The sequence below is a fragment of the Lissotriton vulgaris genome, chromosome 8 (genome assembly GCF_964263255.1).
Source record: "Lissotriton vulgaris chromosome 8, aLisVul1.2, whole genome shotgun sequence".
Taxonomy (NCBI): Eukaryota; Metazoa; Chordata; class Amphibia; order Caudata; family Salamandridae; genus Lissotriton; species Lissotriton vulgaris.
Window position 1 is genome coordinate 554,865,523 of NC_141696.1, and position 22,071 is coordinate 554,887,593.

A 22,071-nucleotide genomic window follows, 5' to 3' on the forward strand; every position below is an offset into this window, starting at 1 on the left:
CAACACATTAATACAAATTTTGTCATTTACAATGCCAATAGCTCTAACTTTTCCAAAGGCGAAACCATTGCATTGTAAATGCTTGTTACCTATGCATTTACTTTTCTTTTTGTCCCACTCGCCTCAGCACCCTTTGCACATGCCAGTCGCCACTGTAAAAAATGTATTACTTCCATAAAAATCATAACAAGAGAATGGTGTTGTGACTCAATAAAGACTACTCTTACCTTGGTTTACACACACCTAAAAAAAATGCATATGCCTTCATCAAAGAGAAAAGCATAAAAGCATTTATTTTTATATTTTTGTTCAGATGTACTTGAATCCGAAGTATGCTGTAAACATTGCTCTCTCTGTTTTCTTTTCATTTAGGAAGACTGCCATGGCATATTCAGAATAAATGTGAGCGTTTCCAAAAATCTGAACTTAAAACTGAAACCTGGAGAAAAAAAGCCGGGATTTTGGGTGCCACGAGTGTGGTGAGTAAATCCGGTATTTGACCTGAGAGCTGGAACATTACAGGTGTATTGTAATTGACTGGAATCAGTGTTAACATATGTATCAGATGCACTCAACTTTTCTGGGGTGAAAGCTTGACATTTGCAGGTGCAGTTATTCCTCACTAGCCTTCATAAATCCAATTTTCCTATGCGTAGCTACATGTCAATTTCTTTCAATAAGGTTTTGAAACTATGTGCTTAATGGGACTTCTTGGTGACCTTTTTCACTGCATCTCATTCTAGAAAACAGCATTTATGCTGAACCTATCAGACCCTTCTCAGGGACATCCCCTCTATTAGGGTGCCAAATACATTGCGCCCCTATTTATGTTTCCCCCCTAGCCACAGTATAAACCTAGATAAAAATAGAATTCTTTTTTTGCCGCAGTGGCTGTGCTTTTTTGTCAGCGGCGGGCGGGTTCCTGGTTTTCCTGCATCATGACGATGAGGAGGGCAGGGGGTGTGGGTGGGGCTTAAAAATGATTGCCAGAACATCAGGGCAGCTCAACTTCAGAGTGCGTATGTTGGGTTGGTAGGATGCCTTTCAGCGAACAGCCCGACATGCGCATTCTCTTCATAATTAGTGAGCCGGGGGCATTACAGCTGCAGACCCCTGGACTCCTAATGAACATTAGGTTCCCTGCCCAGGCCAATCCTGCCACTGCTCTCAAGCTGTAACATAACAGCAAGGGAGCAGAGTCTCTGGATTGGCTCAGGGCACACCATAGGCCTCTATCCTGGAGGTAGGAACATGGCCAATCACTGCATTGCTTTTTTATGAAGTCATGCTGTGATTGGCCATCAGTGCCGGCTCGTGTAGGGCGTTCCACCGGGCGGTGATGTGGGGCAAGGGAGGGCCAGGATGGGGAGGTGTAAAATACAGGAAACGGGCGATTACAGGTAAGTAACATAAAAAATAAATAAAACTAATTTAGTTGCGCGCTGCAACGCCAAATGCGATGCAGCGCGCGCAGCAACATTTGTTTTATTTATTATTTTACGTTACTTACCTGTAATTGTCCGTTTCCTGTATTTTACACCCCCCACCCCACATCACCGCCCGGTGGAACGCCCAACACGAGCCGGAACTGTTGGCTATGTCTGTCCCTTTATCTCTTCCCATTTCGTGTGCAGCGCCTTTAATAGTTTTGTGCAGGACGTTGGAGACGAGACTAGGGAAAGGCAGCAATCTGAGTCAGAGATTAGATTGAGTTATCCAGCACTTCCAAACAGGAAAATGGTTATCTGAAGACACCAGTAGTTTTTTTTAATGTTCTAGAAAGCAACAGTTACTAGAATATGTTACTGGACTCTTCATGAGGAGCTAGCATAAACGTGTGAATCACACTCATGACAGATTTGTGTGATACGGATTACTGCCCAGGAATACTTCAATTCATAACGGTGCCCGTGTCCCGGATTTGACAGGCAGGTATGATTATAAGCCCCTCACCCCGATTCGGCATTAGAAATAATACACCTGTTACACCCATGCCATGTTCTGTTTTATTGCGCAGTCTGAGCCGCCCTTCGCAGAGACCTGTATTAAATTGGCATTTCTGGTGCTTACTTTAGGTGACGTGGCCCTACACCTCTGTGGGTGATAAGTGGGAATATCTGAAAGCATGTGGCTGCATGATGTTAAAATAAATCACATATTCTAAATGACTAGAGCCATCATTAATCAAAAGATAACCGGGTTGCTGTTCTGGTGCAAATATATGAGGGTATTCCGCATGCGTTTAGCACGCATGCCTTCTGAGCACCGTCATTAGTACAAATGTGTCTTTACCACACATCCATTCTGCACGAAAGTCGTGATAACGACTTGCCTGAGGGGAGGCACTAGATTTTGGAATAGTTTCATTTACTATTCCAACTCCAGTCTGCACAACAGTAGGGAAGGTGTTGGACTTTAAATTCAACACCATTCCACCAATGCGCCACCCTAAAGCAAGTCGTTGTAACAACTTGTGTGCTGAACAAATGCTTGCTAAAGACACGTGTGTTCTATTGCCAGCACTGTGAAGGCACAGCGAGATTCTGCTTCGTCCTAAAGAAAGTTTCAGTTCCGGCGTGACTGTCAACTTTTGCATCGTACTTTGTCGTGTATACAGGGAATGATTTCTCCTAGCTGGTGTAGTGAGAAGAAAATGGTCCATTGCAGGTCAGCAGAAGCTTCTCTATTAGTGACACCCATAAAAAATAAAAAAATAAATTCCATATATTTTATTCTGTGTACACACAGCACAGCGAGTGTAGCATATTCTCCCCTTCAGGCATACCATATTAGATTATTCTGCCTTAATTTAATTCATGTGTCCTTTAGTTTCCAGCCCTTCAGTTTGTCCCTTTCTCCTTCCCTTCCACCGACCTCTGAACCTGTCAAGGGGTTCAGTCAGGCACATAGATAAAAATTATTTTTAAAAAGCCTTGTGATTATAGGTCCACTTGTTCTTCTGTAAAATTATGGTAATAAGAATTCTGCAAGGCAGTAAGTGGTGAATTCTCAAAGTAGCAAGAGGGAACTCTGGTAACATGATGAAATTTGACCTTTGCACTCTGGAACTAAATGTGCAAATGTGAAATCATAAGTAATCTAATTAACATGTTAAGATGGGCCACATTAATATTCATTGTTGTGGTATAGTACATATGCTCTCTGCCCAGGAGCCCACAGTTCAATCATTCATGGCACAACACTTATCCCCAACCTTTACGCCTCACCACTTTCACATCTCACCATCCGCTACTGGCCCTTCTCAGTACGGCAAGCGCACAGGAAACTGAATGAATGCTTGGCCTCTGCAACAAAGCAGAGCCAGAAAACCACAACAAAAAACTATAAAAATCGATGCAGGGAGTGTGTACTTGTCTGGAGTAGTCACCATTCAGATCATCTGTATTTGTAGATGTTGGTTCTTGAGGCCGCCCCCTTCTATTTCAGGTAAAAGGGTAGATAGGCCTTCTAGCTGTTGTGTCTACACCTCTGGGGACCATGTGGGGGCTGCGGGAATCCACGTAAAAAGGTCAGCAGCAATAGGGCAGGCCAGTAGAACTTCAGCAGGGATTCCAGACTTATCCCCAGCCAGGGGTGAAATCGACATCCCTCACCGCCGGCAGCAAAGGCCCATTTTTAAACAATCCCAAGATTCACTGTAAGTCTCCAGTTTGAAAGAGAAAGGAGTACCCATGCATTTTCATTCTGTTATTTATACAGAGAGGATACCATATATCACCAGGCCCTGGATCTTTTGCCACACGTAGTTGTTGATGTACAAATATCACATGATGACATTTATTTGCATTGTTTTTTTCAAACAAACCAACCAAATTGGACATCTGCACAAAAACAGAGGTTTCAAGCAACATTATATGTAACATCTAGGGTAATTTTCAGGTCTTCGTAAATCATCCATTAAGACATGAACTGAACACATTATGAAACAATAAAAGCATGGAAAAATACTCCCGTAAGTGGCATTTAAATCATTGCAGAATCAAAAAAGCAACATGCCACCCCCCTTTCAAAGACCATCAAAAACAGTGGCCAGAGATAAAGACTTACATCTACAGTACTTGAATTATTGAGAGGAACCAAGTTTTTTGCAATTTGAAAACATTTTTAAAGATGTCTCTTATCTTAATGAGACAAATGCGGGGCCATAGATAACGATACATACACATATCCCCTCTTGCTACAAATCTAGGGGCAGATTTACAAGCCCCTTGCGCCACTTTTGCGTCATTTTTAACATGGGAAAAGTGACGCAAAAGCGGCGCAAGTGGCTTGTAAATCTGCCCCCTAGATCTCTTGAACATATGACGTTAAGTTCATGTTAAAGGCCTACCATTATATCTCACGTTGTAAATAGATTGAGCTAAAAGCCCAAATGGTCTTCAACACCAGACACAACATTTTATTTTAGGTTTCCTTGACCAAATAGGCAAACTCTTTCTGTCAAGCCTTCTCTTCTGAGTTACAAAACGATCAAATAATTTGCCGTTTTTAGCTGGCTCACCTTTCTAAAAAAGAATAAAGATTTCACTTGATCAAGTGGCCTTGAATATTAATTTTAGTGTTGTGAAATTACTTCAATGGATACATGGGATCTTACAAGGGAGCTGATGTAATCAGACAATTCATTAACGATTGAATAAACACTAAATTGAGCTTTGCTATGAGATATTTTAGAACTAAAACCACTGCCTCTCTGGGTTACATCTCATATTTTTATCGTTTTAAAATGCTCATCTCAGATTCAAAAGCTTAATATGGAGTATGGTTTGTCTGCACAATCCTACACAACCTCTGTGGACAATACAAATGCATTTACTTTTTTATTATTTGCACATTTGAAAGAGTGCAACACTTTATTTAAGAACTAAAATCACAGCCTGTCTGGGTTACATCTCAAACTTGTATGCTTGTAAAATACTAATCTCAGATTCAAAGGCTCAATATGGAGTATGGTTTGTCTGCACAATCCTACATACCGATTTGGACAATACAAATGTATTTACTTTTTTTTAAATTATTTGCATATTTGAAAGAGTGCAACACTTACCCCTGCACTTAGAGGGCACTGGAGAACTAATTTAAAACAATACACATATAATAAAACCAGTAAATAGGAGAGGAGCAGCAATTCTCAGCAGAGCCCGGTGAAAGAGAAAAGGAAAAACAAAATGAAAAGTGACAAGTGCAGTTTGAAATTTAATTCACAGAAAGTGTGAAAAGGGCTACCATACACAAATATGAAATAAAAGAAAGTTTGAAAAATGAGCAAAGTCCACCAAAAACTCAGTTGAGTAGGGAGGAGACGTATCTCGGCTGAGGTAGAGATCTGAGATCTTGGCATTGCTGATAAAGTCATCTTGGAACTCTTACATTTTGGGAATATCAAGCCGGCTCAATAGATTATGACAGTCTTTGACCTCCAGATAGCCGCCATTTATTATCAGGGAATGAAGGTTGTTTGAGGGTGACATCATTGTATATAATCAGTAAAGATGTGTGCTTCAGAAATGTGCAACTAAACACAAGTATGGGTGATTTGTTGCGAAATTTGGAGGCTTGTAATTAGGTGTGTGTGTGTGTGTATGTGTCTTGTAAAGCGCACTGCTGCCCTGAGGCGTTGTGGCGCTGTAGACCACTGGGGAACCCGTCCTGGCTATCCCTGTGAGATGGTCCCTACTGGGTATCTCCAAGGTGAAACCAGGCATCCCTGGCGAATGTGGGGGGCTGTTGTAGAGATGAGGCAAGCTAATGCCCAGAGTTGCCGAGTGTGATCCCCGGTTAGAGTAGGCACCAAGGCGAGAATTATCGAGTCCGCTGACCCTGGTCCACGACCCTGCCGCGTCGGGAATTGAACGCTGGTCCCGGGCCGTTCTCTGCTTCCGGGTCTGCCGCCTCTAACCAGTGAGCCACACCACTCCAAGCAGAGACTGAGGAATAATTCTGAGAAAGAAAGAGTAGAAACTGTGGAACCAGCGATTGGACAGTGGGCAGACAATTAGAGCTAGAAAGAGGGACACATTTTAATTGTCCTATGAAAAAGTAAGATTTGAAGGCAAATGAGATATAAGATTTAAAATAAGATTGAAATCAATTAGAAAACTAAGACTTGGCTAAGGTTCTAATTGCAGAGTAAAGCAAAGCGTTAAACATAGAGACAGTTGTTCCCTGAATGTGAGAAAAGTGTAAGGAGAATCTCTGTTTTTGTAAGGTTATGTTATAAAGTGTGCAGGGACATTAGGCCATTATTGACATCATATAAAGTCCCTAATGTGGAGAAATCACATATGTACAAGTCCTTAAAATACAACTGGGTTTTGACGATAGTTGCACTCAACCTCGCAACAAGATCTTCCAGGAGATCCTCATTTATGTTAAAGCAGGAACGCACAGGTTTATCAACTCAGGCACTCCTACAATGTGGCAAGAGCTCTGCCTTGGAGTGTTCCATCTGAATTTACTGGGTGTGCTCGCTCAGGAATTAAGATAACTACAACAGGATGCAGTCCCCATGTACATGCAGGCAGTTAAGATATAATTCAATACCCCCGTGATAATTTAAGACAAAGTTGGGGAGAGATCTAGAAGTACAAAATGGAAATAACAACCCCTTTGAACCCAATAAAATGGTATTGTCTGTCACTTGAATAATATTGCACTAGAAATGGAATCCATAAGCGCCAGGTAAGAAAAATTGATTTGTTTTACAGCTTTCAAGGGGATAACACAAACATGGCAGGGCCATGATGACTGGTACTAATTAGGCATGGGTGAATTTTGCGAATTCGCAATTTGTGAATTTGCGAATTCGTGATCCGCAAAATCCGTGAATTTACGGATTCGCAGATTTTGCGGATTGTGTGGGGAATGGCCGGGCGGGAAAACGGTGTACATCGCTAGTGTGAGGGTCAGGGCCAAACGGGCGAGGCTTATATGTGAGTTCACATGCCTCTTGCGTGCATAAAAGGACAGGCACGGATCAGAGAAGCTCGTTGTCACAGGAACTGCACAGGGATTGAGCTCATGAAAGTCAATAATGCAAAGGCCTCCATCAAGCATCAAAGCTATTTTTCGACGACAGATATGGGGAGAACGCACACCTGCCCAGCCTCGACAAAACTCACATTTTTGGGGGGGCTGATTAACTTTGCCCTCACACCAAAGAGCGCCGGGGTCCCTCGAGTGAGCTGTCCATCTAGTGGGTAAAGGGCGCGAAGACGGTGCACACACCACTAGTGTGTGGGGAGGGGCCAAACGGACGGGGCTTATATGCGAGTTCACATGCCTCTTGTGTGTATAAAAGGACAGGCACGGATCAGAGAAGCTCGTGGTCACAGGAACTGTACAGGGATTGAGCTCGTGAAAGTCAATTATGCAAAGGCCTCCATCAAGCATCATAGCTAATTTTCGTCGATAGATATGGGGAGAACCCACACCTATCCAGCCTCGACAAAACACACATCATCCTAACTAACTATTTTAGGATGGCACCGGCAAGCTGCCAGCGCCATCCTAAAATAGGTACTAAATTAGCTTCATCAGGAAGCACTAATAGATAAAATAAAGCAGGTGCTTCCTGTTGAAGCTAACTTAGTAACTATTTTAGGATGGCGCTGGTTAAAAGTTCAACAGGCTTGAACTTTTGCCCCCGAAAACCGCCGCTCGCGGATCTCGCGGATTTTCAGTAAATTCGCGGGAGTTCGCGGATCACGGATTTATCGAAAATCCATGAAATCCGCGAGCGGAACGGATTTTCCGCTCATGATTAGTACTAATCATGTATTTGGGACTGAGTGGATACTTCTTTGATTGGGGGTAGAATCTAACCATTTTTTAAGGAATCTGGGAAATTATCAAATGAGGTTCAATTACTGGAAGCCAATTGGAAATAACTACTAAAAGCTAAAGAACAAAAGCCTTGTTCCCGAATGGAATGTAACTAAAGTGAGCAGGGAATCTGTAAGCTGTTTGTGAGATGAAATCATAAAATTCCATGTCTAAGCTTTCAGAAGTTAGGTGTACTCCGTGGGAAATTTGAGGAAAGAAAAGCCTGCCAGACAGTTTAAGAATACTCCACAGCTAGAAATAATACATAAAGCAAACTTGGTCTAATTCTTTAAAAAACAAAGCTGAAAATGTATTCCCGTACACTTATGCCACTTACTACAAAAGTGCTGTTTGCGAATGTCAAAAAGTAGTACATTTACTCAAAAGTGAAACTTACCTTTGTGAATCAGGCCCTCAGTTTGAAAGTGGCAACTCTTGCTTGACTAATAAAACACAAGATAAAGAACAGTTGAGAAACACATGTTGTAGAGTCAATGGAAGTTTCTGTGAGACATATTTTAGCCTTTTACTTATTCTTTTTTCCTTTTGTTATTCACTAAATTCAGGTGTAAGTCCCATCTTATGCTTCAATTGAAATATTGGGAAATATACCAGCCAACATGTGTTTGGCATCCTCAGTGGTGTTTAGGCTTGGAGCTTCTTCAAGTGTATAAACAACTTGGGGGCATAAGAACAAGGGCTTTATCTCCGCTTTTGTGGCTTTAAAAGCCAAAGAAGCTGAGATAAAAATATTGCCCTATCAACAACACGGTGCTAACATGCAAAATTGCATGTTAGCACCCTTTTTCACTACGCTTCCCTTTGCATCTGTAATGAGATGCAAAGTGGGTGTTCCAGAGCAAAATAATAGGAGAAATGTCACTAAGTGACATTTCTCCTATTATCAAGCTTCACGCTAACCCTGTTAGAGACAAAAAAAGCAGCGCTGACCACGGTGAACGCTACTTTTTTACATCTGCTAATTTTCAGACTTAGCCATGTAATCCAATAGGAGGTGGATTACATGGCTAAATCCACCATGGGCTATCAACGAGGATATCCCTTTCCTTGTAGTTTTATAGCTGCATTACCAGCGATAACCTCCCACAATGCCACTATTGCTGGATTTTTTTATCGCCTAGGCAGTTAGCGTTGTTAATAATGCGATAACCAGGCGAGATTACCCAGCGATAGCGGGCGTTAAAAAAAATTAACGCTAAGTGCCTTTAGCGTTAGTTTTTACTGTTCCTTGTTAATATGCCCCACAGTGCTGTACGTGACATTAACTTGAAGGTGAAAAAAGCTGTATATACTTTCCCATGGGAGTGTCTGTGTTGTACCATTGAATGAAGACAAACTTTTATCATGGCGGACCATCATAGTCAGAAAATTATAATCAGTGCAGGATTAGCGAGCCTGAAAACAGGCCTTCAAAAAAGTCAAGGGAGTATTGCTTTGGGCAATCCTTGGACTCGAGAAAAATTCTGCAGCAAGGTAGTTCAATTTTGGTCAGCAACCAGACCACAACGGACCACCCTGACAAAAAAATCCTGAATTTAATTGTGTAATAAGGACGGTACGTCGGTATCTATAGCCAACTTCACCTTCAACTGTTTATACCCCTTTACACCTGTAGAATTTTACTGGCACTGAGGAAGTCCAGCCATGTTGACCCAGCCTTGTCTTCCTCCACTGCCTTCCAGTACTTGATCTTATTAAATTCATATTTTCATGCTTGAGCCACAAGACTGTCTATAACGTTAGACTTTTGTTGTTTGATTGATGTGAACTTACCATCCAGTCCGATTTTTGAGGTCTGTAAGCCTTCATAGGCTGCTTATCCCGGATGCAAATAGAGAGGGGGGTAGTAGAGTGTTCACTTTTAAAGATAAGCACCTTTGGAACATTCTTCACTACAAATACATAAGCAATCTGACTTACTCAAAATTAGAAAAGCTGTATTATGCTTTGGTGTCCAGAATGTGCTTTAGCTATCTTCGGGATCAAGTGCAAAAATACAGACATTGCTTCAATGTGACTATGGGCATATTATGTGCTAGGTTTTTCTCTCAGTAAGCCCCGTGTTTAAAGTAAAATAGTTGTAAGTTAATATGCAAACTGGAAATATATTGTTAAGGAACGGAATAGAAATTTCAGAGTTTTATCAGTTTTTAGTCTCTGTGCTTGTTCATGAAAATGCCTTATTCCATATTGGAAATTTCCAAACAGAGCAAAAAAGGTCACACTTCCAGCCGCATCTAAAATGGGGTCTGAATACAAAGAGTTAACATTTTTCAGGAAACTTTAAGTGGTTCTGTGTACGATGATACAGAATGACAACAATGTTTAGAAGCAGGATCCATGGCACAGCTATGAGCACAATTATTTTAACTTTTGTAAAGTGAAAAAAGTTTATGAACCATCATCAACACATACTGCAAAAGTGCAGCAAGTGCAGCCAGGGCCCGACTGGCCATAGCGGGCACCGGGCAATCCCCCAGTGTGCCACATGGGTGGGGGCCGGTTTTGGGCTCCTGGGGGCCGTTTTTGTTACAGGGTCGTTTTTGCAGCATAGCTGCAAAATCGGCCCTGTCAGGGCCGTTTCTAGGCATTTTGCCACCCTAGGCGAGAACTGAAAAATGCCGCCCCCTCCCATTTACTACCCTCACTCTGCATCTCTCTTCTGAAGTTCATATCGAGCCCTCCCTTTAGAGCTCCCTACTCTGCACCTCTCACCCCTCCACTGGTTCATTAACTCTCCCTGAGTCTATCACCTATTGTTCCAGTGTTCCTCGTTCCCTTGCAACCCCTCCCCCCCCCCCCGCCCTGGCCCTATTCAAAAGGTCCTGTCCTTCCTATTTCACCAGCTCGCATCGGTTCACAGCCCCTGCACTCCTGATACTTCCTATCATACCACCTTCTCCGTCAATGATTCCCTCATCGCCTCTTTCATCTCTGCTCTTGATGTTTTTTATCTCCACTGAACTTAGAGTACCCAATATTCCCCCTTTTTTAACCCATGCCTCCCAGTCACCTCTCATCACTTCCTGATATCAGTGGTCCTCATCTTTTGCCTTTATTCAACACTTACCCCTCCCCCGCTTCTCTAATATACTCCTTTCTGCAGAGCTCACCCATTCTCTCAGCTGTGCCCCCGGTGGCATTGGGAACCCCCCACTCCAGCAGCTTAAGCAGAGGCAGCACTGACCCCATGGAATGGCGAACTTGTCCCTACTTAAAAGTGAAAAGGTCGTTTGGGGGTCTCTTAGGGAATATCAGGAAAGAGGGCGGATGTGTGAAAGGACTGACGCACACATGCAATGACAGATGGATGGATGGAAACAGTATGGCTGAATGGGGCAAGAGAATAGTGTATGGAAAGGTGAAGGGGGTGGATGGATGAGTAGAAGGGAGGGGGAATGGATTGACCCTCCGAAGCTGAAAGGAACGCTTGTAAGCAGGGTTGGATTTGCACACTTTCGAGCTTCTTGTGATTAGAGGTAAGTTACAAGTGAGGGGTCTTTTAATGTGTCCCTTCCTTTAGCACCCCTGCCCTCCATTCACCAGGTCCTGCGCACCCTTTCTTTCTTGCCTGTCATCCCCCACTAGCTTCTCCTCTCCCTGCTTCTGTGCGTGCCATCCCTCCCTTCAGTGGTTCCTGCTCACACCCTGCTTCTTTCGTGTTGCATTGCACTTCCTTGCTTCCCTAATACACCAGATGTGTCCCTGGTTCTTGCGTGGTCTGCTCTCTTCACTCACCCCTCTTTAGCAGTTCCTGATTTCTCATCTTTCTCCTCAGCTCTCTCCCCCCCTTTCTCGTCTGCCACCGCCTCGAGCCTCACTGCCTCTCCCACATGCACCTGCAAACCATTCTCCTCTTGCTGCTGCCCTAGTCCGCTCATTTAGACCCCACACACCCCGCTCCTGCCTACTAGTGCCTTAGCAAGGGTGCCAAGGGCCCTACTGTGAGCAAGGAAAACATCCCCCGTGGAGTAAAAAAAGGAGCTATATTTGGACCCTTCTGTGTCTCGGTACCACTGCACCCACTGCACAATTAAGAGCTAGGCCTCTGCTGCCCATTTCAGCACCCCTTCCCTCTCCCTCTGTCACTGCAACGCTGTGTTTCTCTGCCTTCTCGGCCTCCTAGGGGAAAGGAGCTCCGTGGTAGGAAGGGCTGGAGCGGTAGGCCTGTCGCCTCGTGGACTGCCGGGGCAGAGAAAGGCAGGGCGGGTCAGGTGGGTCACAGGAATGGCAGGCCATGGCGGCGCCGCGTTAAGTGAGGGACCAGTGGAATAGTGGATGCAGGCGCTTCTGGTGGAGGTGGAGGGGGGGCGAGGGCTGCAAGTGTGTGAAAGTGTGGGAAGCAGTGAGAGGAGTGAGCAGCAGATTATGCGTGAACATTGGGAGAAAGTTGCGACTAGCAGAGAGCAGAGTGAGAATCTGTGTGTACACTGGTACCGCCGGCTGCTCCACACACCACTATGCTAGGGTGCACTGCGCAGCATGGATGTACAAGCAGGTGCGCTTGCACTCACTGCCTTCAAATTTTAAAAAAAGTCCCCCCTTTTGCCGCCCTAGCCCTTTTGCCGCCCTAGGCGGCTGCCTAGTCCTGCCTAATGGTAGAAACGGCCCTGGGCCCTGTACCAAAATCGGCCGAAAACCGGCCCCGGCAAACTGCTCAGTGGCACCTCCAATCCCCGTAGTGGGGTGGGGGGACCCGCCGAGCACTGTGCAAGGGCCGGTTGTGGTTCCCAGTCCGTCCCTGAGTGCAGCAGCCGTAAGAGCTTCCCCAGTGTGAGAAATTGTGGTGTATTATATGGTGTGGTTGTTCAACCTCACCATAGACTCACAAAACCAGCTTCGGACCAGTCAGGCTTGTTTGCTAAACCTTAGCTCAACCGAAGGTAGCTGTGGCTTCGAGCAGTCAGGCTTAAACAAAGGAAAAAGTATAAAGCATTTAGAATTAACAAAACAGAAGAGTACGAAGGTCACGCAACATGAAAGAAATCCGGCACCAATTTATAAAACTAGATCATATTTTTATGAATTTTAGTCTCACAATGAACAAAATGCTCTAGACTGTTCCGAAGATATAGAATTTTAAACAAAACATAAATATCAGCATTTACTCAAAAGAACGAAGAAGCATTGTTAACTGTAAAGTCTAGAAACTTTGCAAGACTTTTAAAGGGATACAGAATGCTGAAGATGCTGTAAGATACTGATGATGCAGGGCGGTTGACTGGGGTCTTCCTAGGGTTACTCCTCATCCATGGTCCAGGTAGGATGTCTTTGGCCACAAGGCTCAATATCCCTCGAAGTCCTTTTAGGTCCAGAAAAAATCCAGTTGCCACAGGATTAGTGATCTCCAGTCACAGCAAACCCTATTTTCCCATTTGGTGAAGGCTATTGTCTGTCTTGGGTGACCAAACTACACTTTGATGACTCTCCCTGGTCTGGCAGACTCAGGTGCAACTTTTGAGCATTGGAATTATGCCGTCTGGACTGCGTGTCACTGGTCAGCAGCAGTCAAGTGAGTTTGGCCACTGACTGGCCTGAACAAGCTATTTCAGCTTTTGTGGCACTGGTGCTATAACAGGAAGTCAGCCAACTGACTCTTGGAGTTCACCTTGTCTGACTGTGGCTCTAGAGTGACTTTTCCATGAGTCAGGCACCACAGGCACAATCCTCTCTTTGCTAGCCCAAGGATTAGCAGGTGCAGTCCAGCGGTTGGTGCAGCCACTCTTGCCAGGTCCAGGGAACACCTGACGACTCTTCGTAAGCCCTTTCTCCAGTCCAGATGTGATCTGAGGTCTAAGTGCCAGGGGTGCTATATTTATATCCAGAACATGCCCTCGGGAACTTGGAGGTCACTAGCCAATGAACTAAGCTTTCCCACCTGATGACCACTTCCTGCGAAGTGTGGCATCTAGCTGTCCCAGAGTGCACTATTCTGCCTGCTCTCAAGATGGCAGAATTCCTCTCTTGGCGTACGGAGTTGGGTAGCCCACCCTAGAAATATACGGTTTAGCAGCTGGTCACCCCTCGCTGTCCCCAATTCCAACCCATCTCCCTCAACAAAAGAGCAGCCTCTTTCATGTGTGTTCACCATTTGCCCTTCAAAGGAGGCTTCCCCTTTGAAGTTTGCCTTTTGGGCTCACATCCTATGTGACTTTCTGCCAGGGAGAGGTGACACCTTTTCCAATGGCAGTCCTCTATTGTTCTTACTTCTGGGAGTCGTCCACACTTCTCCCAAGGAGGACTAAAGGCTTTCTTGTGGCCAGCATCTATGTGTGGCGATCGTAAAACTTGCGTGACAGAGTGGCAACGTTCTCAAATTTGATTTTACTTAATAACTACATTAAATTCGACTTGGGCACCAAGTAGGGTAAATGTGTCTAGCTCTAGACACCCCATCTTGCATGTTTTGGCCCGTTCTAGCACTCATGCACCATGATGTGTCATGTTCGTACAGCAGTGCCAATATTCAGTTAGTGAGGAGGCGGATAGTGCGCAAGCACTTATTTCAGTTCTTCCAAATTATTTGTAGAGCCTACATACACTAGTATGCAGAGCCTCAAGCCATTAAGAATTACTGCGACCAAGACAAAAACCGAAGTAATGAGCTGATCCAATTACCTTGTAAACAGCCAAGTTTTCAACATTTTCCAGAACTTAATGTAGTCTTGTTTGGCAGCACTGATGTCCAGATGATCAAGACCTGACTGATCATTGTACTGCTGAATACAGGGTGCTTTTGTCTGTTTTTATTGTTTTTCGGTTTTTAAATTCTTTGTACTTTACGCACATGCGTTATATAGGTATGACAGCGCGCCGCTGAATGCAGACAGAGGGACACTTTACCCGAGATACATTCTATGATTTATGAGTCGACCATGGCTTGATCTCATCTAAGGAGTTATATCGTCTAATATTTGTCCAACTTTGGAATTCAAACATGAAAGTACAGCTCTTGACGCTGCTATCACTTCGAAAGAGAAATACACATTATCCAAACTGGGGATTATTATATCCTAGTGAGACAGAAAACATATTGCGAAGTGGATGCTATTAAAGAAAAAAGAAAAACGTATATTACTCAAAGGACAACTGATGAGCCCTGAAGAAGCCCTTAAACAGGACGAAACGCGTTGGCTACTGTGAAGAAAGGAGAACATAATTTAAAGAATAAAGGAATGTGTAAATTACGATATTTGATGGAACTGCTGCTTTAATTTTTAATGTGTGCAGATCAAATTTTTTGTGCAATTGTCTGTTGTGAAAGTTTCTTTCACTCATTAGGAAACTAAGGGGTCTTGTTTTCTTTGATCATTGCACCATATGCCAACTATATTCCTGAAACCTAAATAAGTGCAGTATTGTATCCTAGACCGCCTTTGTGAATCATTATGCGCTATATAGGTATGATTTCATACAATGTTTACTATACTATTTTATGGTTGTTGTCAACCGAAAAAATATATATTTTTTAAGATGAGTTTGACATGAGGCTAAAAGGACGTGGGTGAGGATGAAATTGATGAAAGGTTGGGGTGAGGCTGGGTTTGGGAACAGGCTAGGTTGATGTAAGGAGAGGTTGAAATTAAGGTGAGTGAGAATTTTGAAATAAGATACAGTTAAAACTGGGGAGGTATAAGGTGAAGTAGAGTCAGGTTGAGGTGAGATGAGATTAAAGCTCAGTGTGAGATGATGTTCAGGTGAGGTTAGATGATGTTGATGGGAGGTTGGAATGCCATGTGTGTAAGTGAAAGTGAAGTGAGGGAGAGAAGGTGTTAGGTTGAAATTTGTGAAGAGACATTGAAATTAAGGTAAGATTGAGGTGCACCAAAATGAGGAGACTCTGCAGTGAGGTTGAGTTTGAGATGATACTGATACTGAGGTGAGGTTGGGTTGGGTTGGGTTGGGTTGAGGTGATAGTGAGCCTATAGCCAAGTTGCACTAAAATTCAGATGAGGTTACTGAGGGGAGTCCAGTGTACACTGGGTAAAATGTATGGGTGACACGTTGCACTCTGATTGCTGTTAATTCTGTCACTACCACTATGTACTGCATTAGGTCTGTATTAGTACTACTGGTGGGCATAAGACTGTATTGCTACTGATGTTTCAATGCAGCCAATTGTTGGCAATGCTAATTTTGTACCTATTCTTGGCAAAAAAGATAAATAACGTTTAAAAAAAAGATTCTGATGAAGTACGGTTGCACTGGGTTTGAGGTGGGGTGGAATTGAAGATAAAGAGAGGTTAATTTGACCTGAGATTGAAGTTGAGGTGAGGCGTAAGTCGGGGTTAAGGTTTTGGGGAGGTGAGCTTAAAGCTGAGGTCGAAATATAGTTGAAGTTTTGGTTTGGGCTGCCAAAGAGTTGAGTTTGAGTGCAGAGTTAAAAAAAAAGGTTGAAGTGAAGTTAAAGTGAGGTGGAGGTTAAGTTATGTTGGGGTGGAGGTGACAATGAGGTGAGGTTGAGTGAGATCAAGGTTAAGGTTGATGTGAGGCGTGCTGAAGATTACAGCATACACTTTGGAATCAGCACCCATCAACAAAGTTGTTGTTGTTAAATACAACCCTTCCTCTGTTAGCGTGCTGAAGATTAGTTTGAGATTTGGTATGTTTGAGTGGAGTTGTGTGAGACTGAGATGTGGTTGAAGTGAGGTTCATGTTGTGGTGAAGTTGGAGCAACAGATAAGTAAGAGTGAGATTGATCTGCAGTTGAGAGGGGTGCAGCAGTAGTAGCTTCTGACAGGGATTAAGGAATCACACCTTCCACGCTCTTATGCAATGAGGATCTCACCTCTCGTGCTGCATCCACGGCTTCTGTATACTAGTCTCCACACTGAAGCCTCTGTCTAACACCTCACTTCAGGTTGGTTCATAATTGCATGCTCACTGAATGTAATCAGTGATGCTCTGGGATGTATCAGTTGGAAATAATGCATGTAAATCACAGCAGAGTGGTCTGTGACAAAAACAAAATGAGGGCTAGAATGGCAAAACCACCCATGGCTGGTTGTAAACATAGTGACCATCTTAGATTATAATTCATGTCAGATTCAAGAACCATAGAGCTGTTTCTGTGGAGAATTTTCAGTTTGCCTATTTCAAAAATAAAATAAGGACATACAAAAAATAGAAGATAAGCACTCCCTAGACTTAAGGTCCTGGAGGTTCTAGATTCTCTATATTGGCCCCTCAGTACCGAAATTCTCTTCCATCTAACATCAGAATGACTGTTGAATATCTTAGATTCAGACAATTTTTGAAGACATGGCTTTTTACACATGCCTACGAATATCTTTCTGTGCTGCAGTTCTGCTCCTTTTATTTAGCGCCAAGAAACGGATTGGTGTACGAGCGTTATACAAATAATTTTAACATAACATAACATAATATCACTTCCGGATGGACATTCCTGACAACCCTCAACATTGCAGAATGCCTACATTGAGAATGAATATAATTACTTCACCTGTTGTTCTTGCAAGCTCTGTGGCTCTCATTTAAACATGTCAATGGACATATTTGCATATAACATCAATACTTGTGCATACTTTCACTAACGTGTTCTTCAACCTGCATGCAAAGCAATAGAAGCACACCTTGATAGAGCAAAGATATGTGAAGCTTCCTCTAACTTCCTGCCTTGAAGCACATTTCTTCTATTGCCGCTGCAGTCATTTCTAGCAAAGTGGGTTTAAGTGGCCTCTACCCAAAAAACAAGCATTTGCAATGCAATGGTCTCGGCATTATTAAAGGTAGAGCTATTGGCATTGCTCATGACAATTTTTTTTTAAATCATAAATAAATGGCATTGTCATTTACATTGCCAATAGCTTAATTGTTAAATAAATGGAATTGCCATTTACAATGCCAATAGCTTAATAGCTCGCAAATGCATGACCTATTGCATTTACACCCACACAGAGCCACACACACAAAGCCGCCCACACACATACAGAGCCACCCACACAGAGCCACACACACACACACACACACAGAGCCACACACACACACACACAGAGCCATACACACACACAGAGCCACACACACACAGAGCCACACACACACACCCAGAGCCCCCCACACACACACACCCAGAGCCCCCCACACACACACCCAGAGCCACACACACACACACACACACCCAGAGCTACACCCACACACCCAGAGCCACACACACACACCCAGAGCCACACACACACACACACACCCAGAGCCACACACACACCCAGAGCCACACACACACACACAGATCCACGCACACACCCACCCAAAGCCACACACACACACACACTCAGAGCCACACACAAAAAACCCAGAGCCACGCACACACCCACCCATAGCCACACACACACACACCCAGAGCCACACACACACACCCAGAGCCACACACACACACCCAGAGGCACACACACACACACACCAAGAGCCACACACACACCCAGAGCCACACACACACACCCAGAGCCACAAAAACACACACCTAGAGCCACACACACACACACCCAGAGCCACATACACACACCCAGAGCCATATACACACACAGGAGAGCAAGCACAGCGAGGGGCAGAGAAGCAAGAACAGCGAGGGGCCAGGGAAGCAAGCACAGCGAGGGGGCAGGGAAGCAAGCACAGCAAGGGGGCAGGGAAGCAAGCACAGCGAGGGGGCAGGGGAACCAGGGGGCAGGGAAGCAAGCACACCCAGGGGGCAGGGAAGCAAGCACAGCCAGGGGGCAGGGAACCAAGCAGAGCCAAGGGGCAGGGAAGAGCCACACACACACACCCAGAGCCACACACACACACCCAAAGCCACATACACACACCCAGAGCCACATACACACACAGGAGAGCAAGCACAGCGAGGGGGCAGGGAAGCAAGAACAGCGAGGGGGCAGGGAAGCAAGCACAGCGAGGGGCAGGGAAGCAAGCACAGCAAGGGGGCAGGGAAGCAAGCACAGCAAGGGGGCAGGGAAGCAAGCACAGCGAGGGGGCAGGGAAGCAAGCACAGCTAGGGGGCAGGGAAGCAAGCACAGCCAGGGGGCAGGGAAGCAAGTACAGCCAAGGGGAAGGGAAGCAAGCACAGCCAGGGGGCCAGGAAGCAGGCACATCCAGGAGGCAGGGAAGCAAGCATAGCCAGGGGGCAGGGAAGCAAGCACAGCCAGGGGGCAGGGGAGCAAGCACAGCCAGGGGGCAGGGGAGCAAACACAGCCAGGGGGCAGGGGAGCAAACACAGCCAGGGGGCAGGGGAGCAAGCCCAGCCATGGGGCAGGGGAGCAAGCACAGCCAGGGGGCAGGGGAGCAAGCACAGCCAGGGGGCAGGGGAGCAAGCACAGCCAGGGGGCAGGGATCAAGCACAGCCAGGGAGCAGGGGAGCAAACACAGCCAGGGGGCAGGGGAGCAAGCACAGCCCTCTGGAGCGCCTCGGTACGGCTATCGGCAACGGTCCTACCAACTCCCATGCATCTCGCGTGAGACGCAAGCCTGCCTGTCCTGAGGTGTGACGGTGCCTGGCACTGGCTCTGTGGTTCCCTTGTCTTTCCTGCCCTGCTCCCCTCCCGTCCCACCCATGTGACTGGTGTTGGTTGGCAAGAGGCCCGGGGTCCCACACTGTGTGAGCCCCAGTTCCTTCCGAGCTCGGCCGTGCTTTCGTGATGTTGTTTTGCCGGGTCCGCGCGCGGAGAGATGTGCATCCGTCGAGTGAGCCATGGAGACGGAGTGAAGCCAGGGAGAGAAAGAGCTGAGGGGTGGGAGGAACCGGTGAGGATGGGGGAGAGTAAGGTGCCAAGGGGGAGATGTGAAACAGTTAGCTGAGAGGAAAGAACAGATCAGATGAACATTTTTAGGGGACAATAAAACCAAGTAGACTCTGCCCCGAAAGTTGGAGGTGAGTGGTCGTTGTTGCCTAGTTTCACGTGGTGCATCAGAGGAAAGGCAGTGTTTACAGATGTGCTTTTGTTGGGATGAAGACAGACGAAGGAGAGCTGCGGGCGGAGGGAAGGGGGGTCGGGCGGAGGGAAGGGGGGGCGAGAGCGGGATGAAGGAGAGCTGCGGGCAGAGGTAAGGGGGGTGTGAAGTGCGTTGGCAAAGCGCCTGGGCTAACTGACGGTTTCACATGGCATTAAAGTTACTTAACATCTCTATTACTTTGTATAAAGAAACCTCTGATTTCTTAAACTAGCTTTATCGCTTTGAAGTCACTTGCGGAAGTTACATCATACGGACCTGCCCCCGCCACAAGTGCCAAGGCACCACAGCTGTTGAAACAATGCAGCAGTGACCTGGAGCGAACGTTTACATTGAGGAAGGCCACCCGGCAGTCCAGTTTGGCCAGCCCCAGCCAGACGTGCACAAAGTATTGTATTGTATTGTATTGTATTGTGATTTGTAGAGCGCGATTGCTGCCCAATGGGCGTCCAAGCGCTAAAGCATAAAAAACAGAACTGAGGAATGACGGAAACGAGCTTTAGGTGGACCTGGCAAACAAGTACGTTTTCAGCTGCTTGCGGAATGAGAGTAGGTTGGGATTGGACCTGATTTGTAGCGGGAGTGTGTTCCACATCTTCGCAGCGTTTAAGGAGAACATCCTTCCTCCGGTCCTGGCTCTCCGCACTCTTGGGACTACGGCCAGAAAGGCTTCCGTAGATCGGAGGGTTCTGTTAGGATGGTATTGAGTGACCAGTTTGTTAAGGATCGCTGTCGGGCTCATTGCTCATGAGCAGGGCCACGGTGTCCCCTTTCTTGAATGATGCATGGCGGAGAAAAACCTGGGCCACCCGGCTGCTCCTGCAGTCCACTTGCCGATAGGTGTGGCTTTGCCCTTCGAAAATCAGGAACGTCTTGTCAGGCACGCTCTCTGCCATGGCCAGAAAGCGGTCTAGGACCGTCTCCACGCGACCTCTGCGCTTGTAGAGCTCCACGCGAAGCCCGCTGAGGCGCACCTTCAGCAAGTAGCCCAGGTCCAGCCAGAAGTAGGGAAAGAAGAGCCGCAGCATGAGGTGCAGGGCCAGCAGCGCCGCCGTGCAAGCGGAGAGACCAGCCAGAAGCATTGGTGCAGCCGCGGAGAGCAGGGGCCACCAGAAGGAGTGCAGTCTCACCACTCGTGGAGCAGCAGCATCCCACCTGTAACAGGCAATTGTGGGTCTTTCAGTACGGAATGGGCATTTTCATGTGCGCGATCTGCTTACTCTGTCAGCGGGGTGCACCTTACGGTACAAGAGTTCAGCTGATCGGAACTGAAAAGAAAACAACACTGGAAGTTCTGTAACTTGCATCTTTGCCCCATCCCTCCACCCTAGAATCACCGCCATCCAAAAAACAGCCGGTCAGTGACCCTGCCTGTTGGCCCCTCCTCCAGCAAGCTAATCCGATCTGATACACACAGCACATGCCTGCAAGGTCTGCGTTTGTCAAACTAACAATCACAGTTTTATTTTATTTTGCACTCTCCTTCGGCTCTATATATTTCCGGCAAGTCTTTGTCAGCTAGGCTGCGGCCCGGGATCCAGTACGGGTGTGATTAATCACTCGTTCATTTGCGTGCTTTCACATGGACAGCCACTGCTAGGGGCTTCCAGCGCCACATCTCTCCAGGCTCTTGGGAGGAGGCACGCTCGGAGCGGAGATCCCGACAGAGCAGGGAGAGGCCCAAACCCCAAGCCGACTGGAGAACTCCGGTCTGAATCCGGGTCCTGGAGGGAAGCGCGGCGGTCCCTTCAGGTCACTGCAGGTGGTGCGTCAGAGCACTTCACAATAGGAACAGAAATGATCCATGAGAAGATTACGATACGAGTGAACACGTTACAAAAGCAGACGTTAAGTTACATGAGGCAAAAGGGACAATTGTGAGCAAACAAAATACAAGAGGTAGCAAAAGGTACATTACAGGAGGAATAGACTGGGACCTCGGCGAGAGGGAGGGTGTGGGGAGCGGGACTTAAATAAAGAGACAGAAATGCCCACGGATCGCATCAAGTCCGGGAAAAGAGTAATTGACACACATCTCTTCCAATGGCTAGCCTCCATTTACGAAGCTAGCCAATGGAAGAGAGAGGCGGGTTAAAGCCCCACACTGTTGAAGTAATGAAATCTTCGGCTCTGCCCCCCACAGCTTCGCAGTGCGACGGTAGCCTCGACCTAACAAGATGAATGCAATGTCCTACTAAGTGCTTGCAATATTTTATGTCTCTATTTGAGTTTGTGAGTGCTGTATGC

General features: G+C 45.9%; 1 protein-coding gene across 1 annotated transcript in view; it reads left to right on the forward strand.

The window, feature by feature from the left end:
* NALCN (sodium leak channel, non-selective) overlaps positions 1 to 22,071 on the forward strand; it is a 2,672,759-nt gene that overhangs the window by 2,434,768 nt on the left and 215,920 nt on the right. Inside the window, exon 27 of the mRNA XM_086934370.1 lies at positions 373 to 479. Coding sequence (XP_086790496.1) covers positions 373 to 479 — 107 coding nt within the window. The remainder of the gene's footprint in view (positions 1 to 372; positions 480 to 22,071) is intronic.